Here is a 17,905-nt window from a genome sequence, read left to right as displayed (position 1 = left end):
TGTAATTTGGCTCAATCTTGAAACCTCCAGACGTAACTGGGGCGGGCGCAAATTCCACTCCAGGACCCCCAAGTGCCATATGGTCGGAGGACCTGTCAGTTCCTTGAAGACTTTTGGACTGGGATGTCTGGACATGAAACCAAAAGTTAGTCATTGGACAATGGCAGGACTAGAGAGGCCATCCTACCCCAGACTTCTACCCCGGACGACCCAGCCACTTGACCAGTCTCCGCCCTCCGCAGAAAGACTTTGTCCTTCTTTGGCCAAGTTTCCCGCATATCCCCCGCATTTCAGTGGCCCATGATTGTGGAGATGCTTTGAAAGTCTGACGAATCATTCCACGGATACGCAGATTTCTCAATCCTAGAAGGCAAAAGAACGGGTGGATTGGCCCAGATTCATGTAAATCCACGATTAAAGTTGCGGGAAATCCAACCAAATCCAGAGGCATCTGTCACCCAACTACAGCGGGAAAAATTCCCCCTTTGTTCTCCTCGGTAGCCGAAAAGCGTAACAAAATGCCATTTCTGCCTATCAGTCTTATGGGTCTCGGTCGGAAAATGGCCGACAGCAAGATGTACGAAAGCTACCGCTTATTATCATGTCTTGTGGAAGTCAGAACTATCAATTTTCATTGTCAAAGCCGATGTCAATAGCCACCTACTTCCACGTACGGGTATACGTATCAGACATCGAGGGTATCAGTTAATCTTACTTGGTACCATATCTGTCCTTGGATTTGTCGGCTTTGTGCATGATTCATATTTGTCCTTTGCGGAATATTCGGTCCTGACAAACGATATATCGCGCAAAAAGAAGCAAGTAGAAGACGACAGATACCTCATAAGACTATCCAATAAGCCATATCCTTCAAATATCACGAGTTGTGACGCACCACAATGCTCGGTCGGTCAGGCTCACAGGCACTGAGAGACCACTGGCTGATTATCTTACAGGTATAGGGACTGTGGCACGAGGTGGCGCCAGTCCATCCTTGACCTCCACACTGACCGTAATGGGCAACTGCTCCACCGGAACCGCCCGAGCCTCCAGAGCCACCAGAGCGACCTCCCGAACCCCCTCCCGAGCCGCTCGAGCTCAGAGCTTGCTCTTGACAAAGCTAAGAGCTGCCTGTCCGTACTCGGTTCCGTAGCCTTGATGGGTGTTGGCATTGTTTCCGTTGCAACAGTATGGATCGGCAGCATCGCAGTACGACTTAATCTTGCTTGCAGATGGGCAGCTAAAGCCAGCAGGACGACGGTCAAACTAGATGCGGGGAGTGGTTAGAGCCAACATCACAACTCAAGGAAGGTCTTGCTTACGCCACCCGCGTTGCAGGTGCCGACATTGTACGGCAAACCCGCGACGAAGCGAGGATCGCCCATGAAGATAGCCGCTTTGATCATGTTGACAGCCGATGCGGATAGCGGGACGGCTGTGTTGGAGTAGCCCTCGTTTGGATCGCCACCACCGCAGAGGGCGTCATCCATGATTTGACCACCCTGCCACAGAATTAGACGTGTTTGGAGGTTTCAATATGGAGAAGATACCTGAGAGTATCCGACAAGGACCAGTTTGGTGTTTGGACATCTCTGGTGGAACGAGTTCACGGCGCTCACAACAGCGTTGATTCCGGCAACCACCGAATTGCCATAGCTGACTCCGCCGCAGGAAGACTGACCGCCACAAGCAGGGTAGCTGATCGCCTCGGAGGTGGAGCCTGGGTAGGCGTTGAGGATCAGATTGACAACAGTGGAGGAGGAACCATAGCCGGCGGGTGCGGTGGTTTCGCGAGCACCAAAGACATGGATATTGGGACAGCTGCTCTGTCGTTCCTGAAGTTCGACGGGGCCAGCCAAAGCTTGGCCCAAAAGAGCGAGAGTCACTGCTGTGAACAACATTCTTGCCAAGGATATTGAGAAACAGGCAGATAGTCGGATCTGAAAGAGCTTGTGGAATCTGTAGGCCAAACTTCTGGGATCGCAACGATCGATGGTCCTGATGATCTCTTTTATAGACCTGATCCCCCTAGACGAGCCCTCACGTTATGCGAATATACAATGCCACTTGTCTGTCCTGTCGTCCGATCTCCTGTTTAGAATCTGTTCCTTTGCCCCGAGAAAGAGGGTTTGGATCAACTGCTTCCAAAGACGAATTGGCTCAAAAGATGTCCCAAGACCTGGGGTCGACAGTGATTTTAGCCGTGCAGCGAAAGAGCGCACGATATGTCCAGAATGCTTATAATCCACACCCCTGCAACAGAGCTGGCCTGATACAATGAAGCACTGGCATCTATGGGGTAAATATTCCGGGACAGCTGGTAGGATTGGTCATGTTCCAGTCTCAAGCAGTAGGTACTATGGGGAATTGCCCTGTTCTGCCGAATTGTCTTGATTCTGCAACTCTGAAGAAACAGCATGCGTTGCACTATTCTGCAACGCAGAAACAGCCTGCGTTTCACGATTCTGCAATGCTGAAGAAACAGCCTGCGTTTCACCCGTCAGAAATCAGTGGAGCTTGTGTGGGGAAAATAGGCTAATTTGTGTCTCCCTGGCATATCTCGCCTGAATTGAGAGTCACAAGCGACGACTGGGTGGCTTCGGAGGGCTGTTTTGGCATTAGACATTAGGCATTAGTGTCCCGCTGGTCTCTGTCTCAGCGACTCGTATCCGCCATACGAAGAATCAAAGGGCGAGATTCTTCCATTAGATTCTCCGATTATACTGACTCGGCGACTCGGTCCGCTCAAAGTTACAAGGACTATAATTCATTGTCTTAAGTCATTCTGGATTTTCAAGTTATCAAACCAGGTAATCTCGTCATCCCACGATCGATCATGAGAGGAATACATTCTATTCGAAAGAAGTGAAGAACAACCCGAGAACGAGGATTCTTCTTCCTTTGTTTCTGGTCTGTGCACAAGCTATGCGTACTCGGCGAGGAAATGGAGGCGGTTTAGAGTCTCTTACCTGTTTGTTGGATACTGTATGGGGCACAAAAGAACTCTAAATGACAGACTCAGCCATAGCAGTCGCCAGAAATATATTTTGTTTGCGACTGACCAGAAATGACCGTGATATACAGGGCCGGAGTTCTTGTTGCCTTATTTACTTGATACCTTACGCACATGAGACTCGTTAGTGAAACGAACAGTTCCTCTCCAAGCCAGACGTATCTTACTGCCATGTCCATGCTGACTCGTAATCATGGCTGGACATTGTCACGTGGTATGTTCACCAAGAAGGAAAGGACCAGGTACCAGACTCGCTAACCCGATCAGGCAATACACCTCAACGCGTCGACGCGACAGCGAGACCTCTTTGCTTTTTGTTGTATGACCTCCAAGCAAGTGCACGCACGTATGTAGATAGTTGTCACCTCGCTCTTCATGCAATCAATCTATCAATACTCTTTCTTGTACTCTCTGGTGCTTAGTATGAGTATGCACAACTGTGTACAGTCCTCTTCATCTCCGATATAAGTAGATGCTATCCTTCCCGCCATTCAGGGCCATGAAGGCCAATACAATGTGAGTGTCGTGCCAATCATTTTCGGTCGTGGTACCCACCTAACCAGGCATTGAACCATGGCAGCGCCTTTCATCGCGACGTCAAGTCCAAGACACCAGACGAACTATCGAATCCCAACGTCTTCTGGGTTGGGATCCTCAAAGACCACAAGACCCCCGACAATGCCGACTACGAGACAGATGTTTTGTGGATCAAGTGTCGCGGCGTGAGTGCCACACGATCTTTCAGCTATAGCCGACCAGATACTGACGTGCCTTCCGATCGACTGCAGCATACCAAATTCGAAGATATCAGAAAAAATTACCTGTTACGATCTTCCCACAATGAACCAATCGTGTTCCGGCACAATGGCGTTATCGTGGCCTCGATGAACACTATTGCGGAACTGGACACCTTTGGCGACCGTGTCATTGCTGTCGAAGCGATCAAGGATTCAGACCTGGGTTCTCGTACAAGCCCAGCGCGACGGGATCCCCTTGAGCCCCTTTCCAACCTGGCCCCGGCGAACGCAGGATCGGTGAAGTCGGATACGAGGATTAAGCGTGAGCCTCAAGACTGGTCCTTCAATAACGAAAATCGAGTGCACTCACCCAAACCGCCCAACGCGTGTGGTATGAGCAAATTGGAGTCGCCTGCACATCTCCTTGGACCAAAAGAGGCCGCTCAAGGACATTATACCCTGCCCACAGGCTCTCAGGATTACCTCACAGAGTGTGCCATGCGTGGTTTTATTCATGAGCGCCTCACAGAGGCACACCTTAGCCCTGTAGTAGCGGGGTCATCTATCGGTGAGGGAGCTACTGTTGCATAACTCAGCTACAACGCAACTTGCTGATGGATATAGATCACCAGCGGCGTGAGCTCGTTCAAGAGTGGAATATTCTGACTGCAGACGGCCGCGACCAGTATAGAAAACGAGCCCTCTTGTTTACTCGCGCCCACAGTGCACCCACTTCTCAATTGCTGGCGGAACTGCGTGAGTTTACAAGTCACAATGCTGGGTTCTACCAGTATTTTTTCACCTATAAAGACGATTTTGATGCATATGAGAAGAATTTTGATTCAGATCTAGCGTTTAAATTGATGAAGGGAGACTGGGACAGATTGAAAAGATATGACAAAAACATCTGGATCGAACTAGGACGAGAGCTACGACACACGTCCCCTCAGACCATTCTGTATTCGTCTACAACTGCTTCCTCCTCTGCGCTCACTCAAGATTATTCGACAGAAAATCCGTTGTCCCAAATCACTCCAGTCAAAGCCAGTGCAAAAACAGATCGTCCTGAGCCCAAGATTCTGCAGCAGCTCTCCCTACAGACCCTGTTTGCTGATAGCACTCCGGAGCTCCTCGAGGCTGCCGTGCTACAAGGAGCGAAGTTACTTGAAGATTTGAAAGAGCCGCTCGGTCGCGTGGCGGTTGAAGATGCATCCCAGTGGCTCCAGGCTATAGAGAAAGTCCAAACCCAGGCTGCGCAACCCAAGACGGTTGTCGGTGTTGTCGGTAACACGGGAGCTGGAAAGTCGTCCATCATCAATGCCATGCTTGATGAGGAGAGATTGGTGCCGACAAATTGTATGCGCGCATGCACGGCGGTGGTTACCGAAATTTCCTACAACACCAGCGATGATCCTTATCAGGCCGAAATTGAGTTCATCACACGGGAAGACTGGGAGAAGGAACTCAGGGTCCTTTTCCACGATCTGTTCGATGGCAGCGGCAACGTCTCCCGCGAAGCGTCCAATGAGGAAAGTGAGGCGGGCGTCGCATACGCCAAAATCAAGGCTGTATACCCTAAATTTACGAGAGAGATGTTGCAGAATAGCTCAGTCGAGCAGTTGATGAGACACCCCAATGTCCAAAATGTGCTGGGCAGCAAGCGAGAAATTGCCGAGTCCGATTCTCTTCGCTTCTACAAGAAGCTCCAATTCTTCGTCGATAGCAAGGAGAAGACGACGGGCGAGAAGGACAAAGACAAGAAGCCTGCTAGGGATTTGGAATTTTGGCCGTTGATCAAGGTTGTCCGTCTTTACGTCAAAGCGGAGGCACTATCGACCGGCGCCGTCATTGTCGATTTGCCAGGTGTCCACGATTCAAATGCTGCCCGCTCTGCTGTTGCCGAGGGCTACATGAAACAGTGTACGGGTCTATGGATCGTGGCTCCGATTACTCGAGCAGTCGATGACAAAGCCGCCAAATCGCTGCTTGGTGACACTTTCAAGCGACAGCTGAAGATGGATGGTGGCTTCAACACCGTCACCTTCATTTGTAGCAAAACTGACGACATCAGCCTCATCGAGTGCCAGGAGTCATTAGGACTCGAGGAGCAGATGGGCGCACACTGGGCTAAGTCCGACGAACTTGCCAAGGAAAAGCGAGTACTCAAGCAGCGGCTGGAGGAATTGAAAGAAACCAAAGCCGTGTATACGGCTTCCGCCGACGAGGTGGACGAAGTCCTCGAGGTCTGGGAGGCATTGAAGGATGACATTGAGGACGGAAAGACTGTTTTTGCTCCCCGAGAGAATTCAACCTCCAAGAAACGAAAACGAAGCTCGAGCAATGAGAAATCTGGCAGGCGAAAGAAGGCTCGGACTCCGAACAGTGACGCTGATAGCGACTATGTCGATAGTGATCAAGACAGCAACGATTCCGACGACGAGGCTGATGACGAGGATCAGCCTGAAGAGTCTCGTGTTCCCCTCACTAAAGAACAAATCGCTGGGAAGATTTCGGAACTGAAGACGACGAAGAAGGACAGCCGTCGCCAGAAACAAGACCTCGAGACTCAGATCAAGGAGCTTCGGAAAAGAATTTCAGACATTGACGAAGCTGACGCGAAGATTGAAGCTGAAATGAGGGCGATAGCTATCTCCGGCCGCAACGAATATTCTCGAGGTGCGATTCAGCAGGATTTCGCCGCCGGAGTCAAAGAGCTTGACCAGGAACTCGCTGAAGAAGAGGACGCTGCCAACTTCAATCCTGATGTCGATGCTCGCGATTATGATCAAGTCGCGAAATCTCTTCCGGTATTCTGTGTTTCGTCCCGGGGCTACCAGAAGCTGCGAGGACGTCTGCGAAAAGAAGCCGATGTTCCTGGGTTCCAGTCTGTTGAAGAGACCGAGGTCCCTCAGCTTCAGGCTCACTGCAAGAAACTCACGGAAGTGAGCCGAGAAGCCAACTCGCGGAGATTTCTGAACAGTCTCAGTCAACTTTTAAACTCTCTTCGCTTGTGGTCCTCTCCAGCCGGAGATGGTAGCCATCTCACTGACAGCGAAAAGGCCAGGCAGAATACCATGGTGCAGAACAAAATTCAGAAGCTCGAGAGTGTAAGTGCGAATGGTTCTTATCGACATTCTCTGTATGGCTCTTCTCTCTTTGATCCGTCCCATTTCATTCTTATTCTAAGGGTTCAATCATGCCGTTTACAGGTTGCTGACAATGAGGTGACCGAGTAGGTGTTGGAAAAGCACGTCCGAAGCGTCCATCAGCAGATACGAGAAGAGTTCGACGACAATGTGTTCGACGCCTGTGGTAAGTAGCCTGTCTGGATCGTCACTAACTAGTTCTGACCCATTGACGTGCGAACAGAGAACGCCCTCGCCCCGGCCGCGGCTGAAGCAAACAAGACTGCGCTCCGATGGGGCGCACCAGTTGACCGTAGCAACCGCACCGCTGGAGGTTATTTCTGGTCCACGTACAAGGCTATATGCCGCCGTAATGGGCTCTATTCAAACGCTCAAGGGCATCACGACTGGAACGCCGAGCTGATCGAACCTGTGATCAAGGCCATCGCCTCGGGGTGGGAGAAGACATTCTCACGGCGCATCAACTCTCTTTTGCAGGGCTGCGCATCTGATGCTGGACGCTTATTGAAATCTTTCCACGACGACATTGAGCGGGAAGCTAGCCAGAACGGTCCAGCAGCAAGTCTCCATTTGTTATCTCATCAGATACGCAATTACCAGGCGCTTCTCAAAGACGTTTGTAACGAGAATCTGGCGACAACGGTGGTCCAGGCAAAGGAAATCAACCGCATGTTTCAACCTGTGATAGCTACTGCTCTCGAACCTGCCTACGAAACCTGTGTTGAGGAACGCGGTATGACCACTCCGAACCCAGGGCTGATTTGACACTAATTGTCCTCCTAGGTACGGGAAGTTTCATGCGAATGAAAGCAGCCATGGTGGCCCACGTGGAACAGGCTCGCTGGACTATGTTCCGTGACAGTGCGGACACGGTCAAACGAGCATTTGAAGAGATGGTCAAGGCGGTTGAGGACAAGATGCTATTGAAAACCCAGGAAATTCTGTCTTTTGTGAAACGAGATTATATGTCAGCACTTGGCGGCAGCGTCTTGGTTTCGAGCAGTGTCCAGCCTTCGGGTCGTCGTGTCGCGCGCGATAATGTCTTTCAGAAGATCAACACGGGGGAAGTTGCCTTTAAGCGATTGGCGAACCCCCATTTCGAAGACGCCGATTCGAACCCCGAGCAAGATGATGATGGAAAAGTCGGGGATGAGGATAAGCCTGACGTTCCACGTCAATGCGCGTCCACAGGATCTTCTGAAGAGCCTACGAAAGACGCCAATATTGGCGCAAACGAACTTCCTAGCACTGCTGTCATTGATCCGCCTATCGAAGAGGCGTCCCAGGAAAGCTGTATCTCGCCACCAGATGGTTAGGAAAAGCCCCGTATGATTGACTCATGATCCAGTCTTGCTGACGTACATAAGATTTGTTCAGGTACGACTCGCCTTGAGAAGACCTCATTCTTTCCAAAAGCACAGAAATATGTAAATGATGTACAAAACAATTGCATAATTACATAACGTGCTTTTCGAGTTGACCAAAATCCTCTACGTCTTCCATGTGCATTCGTTGACTAGCATCGCTTGTTTTCGGCCGGATTTACTGTACATATCTCATTCCAACGGAATAATCTGGGGCTGGCTTTGGAACTTTTGTGTATAGATACGCACAGTATAGGAATATTTCAGACAAAGGAGAACAGCATCAGAAGACTAGTTCTTCATTTGGCTATCCGAAGGAAATACCGGCAGCTGGTTCGCGTGTTGATTGATCGATTTCACGCGGACTCCCTGGCGCAGGATTTAGAGAGTAAGACTGCCGTCGCATGGGCTGTGGATGTTAAAGATTCAGAGGGCATACATATACTGCTCGCTGCCGGCATGAGAAGGAGGTAAGATTATACGGCGATCCAGTAAACCATCCTTAACCTCGTCCAAGTCTGCATCATCAACGTCCATAGCAGTTGCAAGGCCCTATACAGGTCTGCGCGGATCTGATCCTGGTGGTGGATGAACGAAGCTAGGCGTACCTGCTCAACTGTTGCACCCGCATCAACCAAGAATTGCCGATACAGGCGCATCGCGCGATGGGCTGTACTAAAAGATCTGCTTGTGTGAATATATGGAAGGCATACGGAGAGAGAGACGACCTGCCTCCTCTGCCAGAGTGTTATCAACATGCTCGGCATCTGGTGCAGGTGGCTCCTGAATCGCATCATCGCCAGCCACTATGACAGTATTATCAACAGTCTGATCACAGGCTGCGTCATCAACAGAACGACTTTGAGCAGGTGCAAGCACACTCATGCCATCCCAGCCAGGTGTTCCGTAGATGGGCGTCAAAGCAAAGTCGTTGTCCCAGCTGCTCACGGGAAGGCTACCCCAGGGAGAGAAACATTGGACTGCAGCCTTCAAAAGGGAAAAGAATGCACAGCCAGAACCAAGTTTTGCGTCGATTGTGTCTTAGGAAAATACCGGAATCTTTTCCGTCCTCAATGCTGAGAAGCATTCAGGCTAAATAGCTGAATCCATGTAGATCTTCTCGAGTTCCCCGCATGTTGGTCGTTTCTCCACCAATCTGGGGCAAAGATCTGGGTCGAGGTACCCCAATTGATACGGACTTGTCCCCCGATAAGATCTATAGCATAAAATGAAATCGAAAATACACAATGCGATGGGGGAGTTGGTGGGATTCCGTTTCCTTCTAATGGATCTACCCCGCCCCCTGCCGCGTACAGAGCGTATATAATTCAGCGGCAGAGTTCCTGCAGGGGCGATATACCTTCTTTGGCGGAATAAATCAGAAGAAAATACAATTCTGGTGCGAAACACAGGATGAAGTTCCTTTTAAGGAGATTCATCACATTGGCCGCCGCTTCTTTGGTAGTAGCCGCACCATCCGTCAGTCACCCTTCGTTGCAAGATGCTGCTGATAGGCGAGACCTTCTTCAAGACCTAGTGACATGGGACCAACACTCTTTGTTTGTCCGGGGTGAGCGCCTCATGATCTTTTCTGGAGAGTTTCACCCCTTTCGTCTGCCAGTTCCTGGACTGTGGCTTGACGTATTTCAGAAGATCAAAAGTCTGGGATTCAATGCTGTCTCCTTCTATACCGACTGGGGCCTCATGGAGGGCAATCCTGGCCACGTAGTCACTGACGGGATATGGAGCCTTGACGAATTCTTCACTGCTGCAAGTGAAGCTGGTATCTACCTGATAGCTCGACCTGGACCGTATATCAATGCAGAAACCTCGGCTGGTGGTATTCCCGGATGGGTGCTTCGTCTAAAGGGCATCATCCGCTCAAATAGCGAGGATTACCTCCGTGCGACAGATACGTACATGGCCACTCTAGGGAAGATTATTGCCAAGGCACAAATTACCAATGGAGGACCGGTTATCCTGGTTCAGCCAGAAAATGAGTACACGACGTGGCCCAACGTATCAGAGTCTGAGTTTCCGACATCGATGAATAGGGAAGTCATGGCATACGCCGAGAGGCAGCTTCGAGACGCTGGAGTAGTTGTTCCATCAGTTGTTAATGACAATAAGAACTTGGGATACTTTGCCCCTGGGACTGGATTGGGCGAGACGGACATCTACGGGATAGACGCTTATCCTATGAGATATGACTGTAAGACCACTACTTCCAAGAGCCAATAACATATACCTGATGTACATTTAGGTGGCAACCCCTATGTATGGCCAACATATCGATTCCCGCGTGATTGGCAGCAGACACACCGCAATCACAGTCCAACGACGCCATTTGCTATTATGGAATTCCAAGGTGGTTCAGGAGGAGGGTGGTAAGAAATGCCATGGATACTTCTCTGTTCAACGCACTAAGACATAATCGTCAGGGGAGGAGTCACAGAAGACGGATGTGCGATTCTCGTGAACAATGAAGCTGCGCGAGTGGTGTATAAGAACAATTACGGCTTCGGCGTCACCGTTCTCAACATCTACATGGTGTGATATCATCTCTCCTCCTTACTCCCGCACCTAGCTGACTGTCGTAGACGTACGGTGGCACCAACTGGGGCAATCTCGGCTACCACGGAGGATACACCTCGTATGACTACGGGGCTGCCATTACCGAGGATCGTCAGATCTGGCGAGAAAAGTATAGCGAAGAGAAGCTGCAGGCCAACTTCCTGAAAGTGTCTCCCGCGTACCTCACCGCAACGCCTGGAAACGGGGTTAACGGATCATACACAGGAAACAAGGATATAGCAGTCACTCCGTTGTTTGGCAATGGAACGATCACCAATTTCTATCTAGTCCGACATGCCGACTTTACTTCGAGTGCAAATGTCCAATACCGACTCCAAGTTTCGACGAGCGTTGGAAATGTGACAATTCCTCAACTGGGAGGCAGTCTGTCCTTGAACGGCAGGGACTCCAAATTCCACGTCACTGACTACGACGTGGGCGGACTCAATCTCATCTACTCTTCCGCAGAGGTCTTCACCTGGGCCAAGGGACTTGACAAAAAGCACGTGCTCGTTCTATATGGAGGAGCAGAAGAAGTTCATGAACTCGCGCTGTCAACCCATCTTCCCCGACCAACCGTGGTTGACGGATCCAGCGTTAAGATTGCCAGGAAGGGAAGCGCCTGGGTTGTACAGTGGCAGGTGACTGCTCAGAGACGGGTTTTGCGCGTGGGAACGCTTGAGATTCACCTCCTCTGGCGCAACGACGCCTATCATCACTGGGTCTTGGAACTGCCAGCATCACAGCCAATTGCCAACTATAGCTCGCCATCCAAGGAGACGGTCATTGTGAAGGGAGGATATTTGCTTMGCAGCGCATCAATTGCAGGCAACCAACTGCATCTGACAGGTGACGTGAATGCAACAACTTCCTTGGAGGTAATTTCAGTACCGAGTCGACTCGATGGGATTGTCTTTAACGGCCAGTCCTTGAAATCAACTCGGTCTAAGATTGGCAATCTCGCTGCAACGGTTCATTATCAACCACCGGCTATCTCCCTACCAGACCTGAAGGGTCTCGATTGGAAATACCTCGACTCTCTTCCCGAAATCTCCCCCGGGTATAGTGACGAGAGTTGGACGCCACTGACAAACACATACACCAATAACACGCGCAAGTTCACTGGCCCTACATGTCTGTACGCTGACGACTACGGGTATCACGGGGGCTCACTGATCTACCGGGGCCACTTCAAAGCCAACGGAGACGAGTCATGGGTTTTCCTCAACACGTCTGGTGGCGTGGGCTTCGCCAATTCAGTATGGCTAAATCAAACATTCCTGGGATCGTGGACAGGTAGTGGAAACAACATGACCTATCCTAGAAACATCTCACTCCCCCACGAGCTGTCTGCGGGGGCATCATACGTCTTGACAGTGGTGATCGACCACATGGGCCAGGACGAAGAGGCACCGGGGACAGACGCAATCAAGTTCCCTAGAGGAATTCTCGACTACGCGCTATCGGCCCATGAGCTGTCCGATATTGCATGGAAGATGACTGGCAATCTCGGCGGCGAGCAATACCAGGATTTGACGCGGGGTCCGCTCAACGAGGGAGCCATATATGCCGAGCGCCAGGGATATCATCTTCCAAAACCGCCTACTTCCACCTGGAAGTCATCCAGCCCGATCAATGATGGGCTCACTAACGCCAGTATCGGATTCTATGCTACTTCGTTCTCCTTGGATCTACCCGAGGGATACGATATCCCGTTGAGCTTCGTCTTCAACACCTCCGCATCAGATCCAAGGGCAGGGACGAGCTATCGCTGTCAGCTGTTTGTCAATGGATACCAGTTTGGGAAATACGGTACGATAAGAAGAAGAAATAAAATTTGTCCTAGGTTCTAACTGGATGCAGTCAATGATCTCGGCCCGCAAACCAACTTCCCCGTTCCAGAGGGTATTCTCAACTACAGCGGGATCAACTATGTCGCCTTAACACTTTGGGCGCTCGAGCCCCAAGGGGCTTTGGTCGGCGGTCTGGAGCTTGTCGCCTCTACCCCTTTCCTGTCTGGATACCGCAAGCCGGCCCCGGCACCTCAGCCTGGTTGGAAGCCTCGGCGGGGCGCCTACTGATGTGTCGATGGACGTAAGACTAGATAGTAACTATTCTTTGGGGTTAAGGCATGAATAGATGATGCGGCGTGGAAAGTCAGGGAGCCTAAAACACAAATGCCAGGTGGTCATTGAGAGATAAGAGGTCATAACAATTTGATATTCGTCATGGTTGCATATAAATCATCTCATATTCAACATAGTAGGCTCAGTAAGAAAGATCACCATGATGCCGGTGGCTCATCAGTTCTTCCGCGGATAATCCCAGGTCCAATTGCGAATATAATCTGGATCGATGCCATCGTCAAACGCCTTGTTCTTTGCGGCCAGCTGGAGATTGATCAAACGCTCCCGCACTCCCGAGGCGGTATTGCCAAGGGACGGGATACGATCGATAGCGTCGATCGCTAGGCTGTACCGGTCGGTTTGATTGCGTACAGCGAGCTCAAACGGCGTATCAATGTTGCCCTTCTCCTTGTAGCCCCGTACGTGCAGGTTTTGCTGACCCGGACGCTTGTACGTGAGACGGTGGATGAGCCAGGGGTACGAGTGGAAGTTGAAGATGATAGGTTTGTTGGTGGTGAAGATGGCTCCCCATTTGCGGTCGGACATACCGTGCGGATGATTGATGTTGTCGAAGAGCCGGAACAGGTCGACGACATTGACAAAACGAACCTTGAGCTGGGGCAGGTGCTGGCGCAGCAGAGCCGTCGCGGCTAGCGCTTCGTGCGTAGAGACATCGCCGCAAGATGCCATGACCACATCGGGCTCACAGCCCTGATCGTTGCTCGCCCAGTCCCAGATGCCGACTCCCTTGGTGCAGTGCTCAATCGCCTCCTCCATGTTGAGAAACTGCACGTGCTCCTGCTTGTCAGCCACGACGACATTGACATAGTTGACGCTGCGGAAGCAGTGGTCCATCGTCGACAGGAGGGTGTTGCCGTCGGGAGGGAGGTAGATCCGCACCACCTCGGGGCTCTTGTTAGCCACCACATCCAGGAATCCGGGGTCCTGGTGGGTGAATCCATTGTGATCCTGACGCCACACGGTCGCGGTCAGGAGGATATTGAGCGACGAAACCTTGGCGCGCCATTCAACCTCGAGGCACTTCTCAATCCACTTGCAATGTTGGTTGACCATCGAGTCGATAATATGGATAAAGGGCTCGTAGCTGTTGAGCATCCCGTGTCGGCCAGACAAGACGTAGCCCTCCAGCCATCCTTCGCAGGTGTGCTCGCTGAGCATCTCCATCACACGACCCTGCATGGCCAGGTTGCCGCCGTCCTCATCTTCTTTGAAGTACTCGGCCATCCATACCTTCTTACCCGCCTTGTAGATCTCGGCAAGTTTGTTGGACTCGGTCTCGTCGGGACCAAAGACTCGGAAGGTGGTCATGTTCTTGGCCACCACGTCACGCAGATACTTGGACATATTGAACATGCTTGGACGGATGGTGACGCCCGGCTCGATGTTGGTCAGCGCATAATCGCGAAAATCAGGCAGATCCATCGGTCGTCGCAGGAGACCGCCGTTGCTGACCGGATTGCAGCTCATGCGTGAGTTGCCTGTCGGGGCCAGCTCCTTCAATTCGGGGATCAGTGTACCCTTCTTGTCGAAGACCTCCTCTGGCTTGTACCCCTTCATCCAGTTCTCCAAGACCTTCAAGTGATCCGGCTTGCTCTGCACATCGGTGATAGGGACCTGGTGAGCACGCCAAAAGCCCTCGAGGTACCTGCCGTCAATTTCTCTGGGCGCTGACCATCCTTTGGGCGACCGAAGGACGATCATAGGCCAGAGGGGGCGGAAGGCCTTGTTGGACTCGCGCGCCTGCTTCTGGAACTTCTTGATTTCCAACACACAGTGCTCGAGGGTGGCCGCCATGGCCTGGTGCATGCTCTCACGGTCGCTTCCTTCGACAAAGTACGGGGCCCATCCGCATCCCTTGAGGAGCATTTCCAACTCCTCGTGACTAATTCTGGCCAGAATAGTGGGATTATTGATCTTGTAACCGTTGAGATGGAGCACGGGGAGAACTGCCCCGTCGGTAATCGGGTTGAGAAACTTGTTGCTGTGCCAACTGGTGGCCAAAGGGCCAGTCTCGGCCTCCCCATCACCCACCATGGTCAAAGTGATGAGATTCGGGTGATCAAAGACGGTTCCAAAAGCATGAGAGATCGAATATCCCAGCTCACCTCCTTCGTGAAGACTTCCGGGGGTCTCTGGAGTCGCATGGCTGCCGATTCCGCCGGGGAAGGAGAACTGTTTGAAGAATCGCTGCATGCCTTTTTCATCCTGCGTCTTGTCCGGATAGACCTCGGTGTATACACCCTCGAGATACGACTGCGAGATAATGCCAGGAGCACCATGTCCGGGGCCCGAGATGAACAATACATCCAAGTCATATTTCTTGATCAAGCGGTTCATGTGGATCCATGTGAAGGATTGACCAGCGTCGGAACCCCAGTGGCCCAGTAATCGAGCCTTGAGATGTTCCACCTTGAGAGGCTCTTTAAGAAGAGGATTGTCTCGCAGATAAAGCATGCCGAGGCAAAGATACATACTCGCACGGAAATAGGCATCTGTCTTGCGGAGCTCGTCCTCGCTCAAGGGGGTCCCGTGGATGGTGGACCGAGCGACTCCATACGCGGAGAGGCTCTCGATTTTACCTTTTGACGTCATTCTGGGCAATTGTCGTCAATCAGTTGAGTTCAATTCATCAACGGTCTTTTCTCCTCAAGCGTAATTAAAAAGTAAGGGAGGGAGTAGAATGAGGATACATCGACGTGGAAGAGACGGGATGGGGATGCAGGTTAGGAAGAAAAGCCGGTTCAGTTATATATAGAGACAGCGAAGTGATATATATGGCCTGATAACGAGACGACCCAGGATCTCCTGATAGTGCGCTCATGCTGACCGGATGAAGGACGTTGACGGAAACTCGATGACGTAGAATGATCCGAAGGAACCGGCACCGGGCCTGGAGGCGCTGAGTTCGGGTCTGAAGGCTCGATTGGATGGAGCATGATGGGTGTCATGATGTTTTGAGTTCGGTATATGAATTGCGATGATATTCTTTTCGAGCTCCCACAAATAACTGATGATCACATATGTGCCGTATATAGAGACGGAGCTATAACTGATATCAKGAGATTATCCTGATGGATGAGGATTATGGGCCCATTTGCGGCAATTCTCGCATCTGATTGGGTGAATGACCAAAAGATCACGTGCAGTCCCTTGAAAGTTGGGCTATCAACATCCTTGATTCCTGAGGCAGCCCCATACAAAAGTAGCATGCCTCACAATCAGGGAACTGATGTCTAGATTCCTTGTATTATAGGCCTTAAATTCAAGGACACAGCAAGGACCCATATATGGCTTCCTGCACGGAGACAAAGACATGTTCCAAGTACGGCTGATGTAGATCCAATGTTTGGCCCTCGTCTCGATCATTCTCCCTTCGATGCGTCAAGATTGAACAATGATCAGAACAGAATGACGGCTGGTAGTCAAGGATGGCCCCTAGTAATTCTACCGAATCTTTTGCCCCTGAAGACGGTGAAAGCTTAGCGACCCAGCTAATTCTGCTACAATTGCGAATTTGAGCATTGCGAGGTCACACCCCATAAGGCACGATGTAGTATGCTCCACCACTCACTCGGACAAAGACACTTTCCACTGCAAAGCGTGCAGAAGCGACCATGGCGCTATATTGTGCCAGTAGCAGACACCGGATAGCGTTAACGCTTGTCCCCCGCGTCTTTTCTGCATCCTGGTGTGCTGAACAGGCAGTCCGTCATTCTCTTATTTTTTGGCAGCTTCAATGAGAATCCGATAGTCGTTGTCTCTCGTCACCCACAGCGTCTCTTGAGTCTCTCTCGAATCCGGACCMGTTCTGGGTTAATGGTCACTTCATGGTAAGGAGAGAGTGATCACCAGATGGTTTGAAGATGGCAGTACCAGTGGAGAGCAAGCCATCTATTCGACAGAGATTGTTTATTAGTGGTACCATTAGATAAAGGGGCAACATCAAGAGAGGTCATGATTTTGTGTAAATAGCCATTTTAAAGGCAGGAATCCAAATTCTGTAGCTGTTAAATCTTTGACTGATGCATCTCGGCTGGKAGAGATGCAGGTTCAAGACTTGATTCTCCCGCAAAGCACAACATCCTCTCCGAAAGGAAACCATTTCACGTCAGTCAATCGCGATGCGGGAATGGCCACGCCTTGCTCGTTGAATCGTCGTCTAGGCGAAACGACCACTCCTCCTTGTCCGAGCCAGGTTGGAGCGATCGTGACAATGACCGAGTCAATGAGATGTTGATAGGAAGGCTCCAGGAGAGAATTGATGATGCTCCCTCCTCCCTCAATCATGACACTCTTCAGTCCTTCTCTGCCGAGGGCCTTGAGCAGAGTGGTCCAGTCCATGCGATGCTCCCCTGCTTCCGTGGTCACCACATCCAGAGAGATGAACTTGCCGCCGTGTCTCTCCAACAGAGCTTTCTTCTCTGCCGGGACGGACCGCGACCCTGTGATGATAAAGGGCGCTCGACCCCGACCTTCCCGGGCCAGTGCCAGAATCTTGGAGCTCTCTGTAAAGTCCCATCGGGCGAGGGGGTCGACGACGATCGGTCGGGGTTGTCCTTCTAGGCCTTGACCCCCGTAACCACCGACGCCGGCGATGCGGCAGTTCAATCCAGGGTCATCTGCAACCGCAGTGCCAACCCCGATGAGGATAGCATCATGACGCGACCGGAGATAGTGGGTCATCGCTTTCGATTGCGGCCCTGAAAGTACGGTTTTTGCGCCTGGTGATAGGGCCAGAGCAGAGTCGAGGGAAGTAGCAAAAGTGAGTGTGGTGAAGGGAAGATCAGAATCTGGGGATTGTGGAAATTTAATTTTTGGCGGAAGATGGGGCTCTAAGAATACCCGACTTGAATCAGGGAACGAGAGAGCATCGCTGGATTGATTATTCGACATTCTGAAGGTATTTTTGACTCGCTTGTGGATG

At 51.2% G+C, this 17,905-nt stretch overlaps 5 protein-coding genes across 5 annotated transcripts; 2 read left to right on the top strand and 3 right to left on the bottom strand.

Moving 5' to 3' along the window:
* Nucleotides 1–1,098: 1,098 nt before the first annotated feature.
* Nucleotides 1,099–1,901, bottom strand: Asppvi_005464 (putative acetyl xylan esterase (Axe1); the record flags this gene model as incomplete). Its single annotated transcript, XM_043301386.1, has 3 exons — nt 1,099–1,266; nt 1,323–1,502; nt 1,551–1,901. The coding sequence occupies 3 exons, from the start codon at nt 1,899–1,901 to the stop codon at nt 1,099–1,101; spliced, it is 699 nt and encodes a 232-aa protein (XP_043157321.1).
* Nucleotides 1,902–3,512: 1,611 nt separating this feature from the next.
* Nucleotides 3,513–8,212, top strand: Asppvi_005463 (uncharacterized protein; the record flags this gene model as incomplete). Its single annotated transcript, XM_043301385.1, has 6 exons — nt 3,513–3,529; nt 3,594–4,318; nt 4,375–6,857; nt 6,987–7,062; nt 7,120–7,629; nt 7,680–8,212. The coding sequence occupies 6 exons, from the start codon at nt 3,513–3,515 to the stop codon at nt 8,210–8,212; spliced, it is 4,344 nt and encodes a 1,447-aa protein (XP_043157320.1).
* Nucleotides 8,213–9,673: 1,461 nt separating this feature from the next.
* Nucleotides 9,674–12,915, top strand: Asppvi_005462 (glycoside hydrolase family 35 protein; the record flags this gene model as incomplete). The annotated part of the gene is made up of 5 exons (XM_043301384.1): nt 9,674–10,472; nt 10,524–10,647; nt 10,702–10,810; nt 10,861–12,646; nt 12,698–12,915. The coding sequence occupies 5 exons, from the start codon at nt 9,674–9,676 to the stop codon at nt 12,913–12,915; spliced, it is 3,036 nt and encodes a 1,011-aa protein (XP_043157319.1).
* A 222-nt stretch (nt 12,916–13,137) lies between these two features.
* Asppvi_005461 (phosphoketolase family protein) lies at nt 13,138–15,573 on the bottom strand (the record flags this gene model as incomplete). The annotated part of the gene is made up of 1 exon (XM_043301383.1): nt 13,138–15,573. The coding sequence occupies one exon, from the start codon at nt 15,571–15,573 to the stop codon at nt 13,138–13,140; it is 2,436 nt and encodes an 811-aa protein (XP_043157318.1).
* A 1,458-nt stretch (nt 15,574–17,031) lies between these two features.
* On the bottom strand, nt 17,032–17,874 carry Asppvi_005460 (RibD family protein; the record flags this gene model as incomplete). The annotated part of the gene is made up of 1 exon (XM_043301382.1): nt 17,032–17,874. The coding sequence occupies one exon, from the start codon at nt 17,872–17,874 to the stop codon at nt 17,032–17,034; it is 843 nt and encodes a 280-aa protein (XP_043157317.1).
* Between the last annotated feature and the right edge of the window lie 31 nt (nt 17,875–17,905).

Source organism: Aspergillus pseudoviridinutans (assembly GCF_018340605.1).
Source record: "Aspergillus pseudoviridinutans IFM 55266 DNA, scaffold_4, whole genome shotgun sequence".
NCBI lineage: Eukaryota > Fungi > Ascomycota > Eurotiomycetes > Eurotiales > Aspergillaceae > Aspergillus > Aspergillus pseudoviridinutans.
The sequence above is the reverse complement of the archived record's forward strand: the minus strand, read 5'-3'. Positions and strand labels throughout refer to the sequence as shown.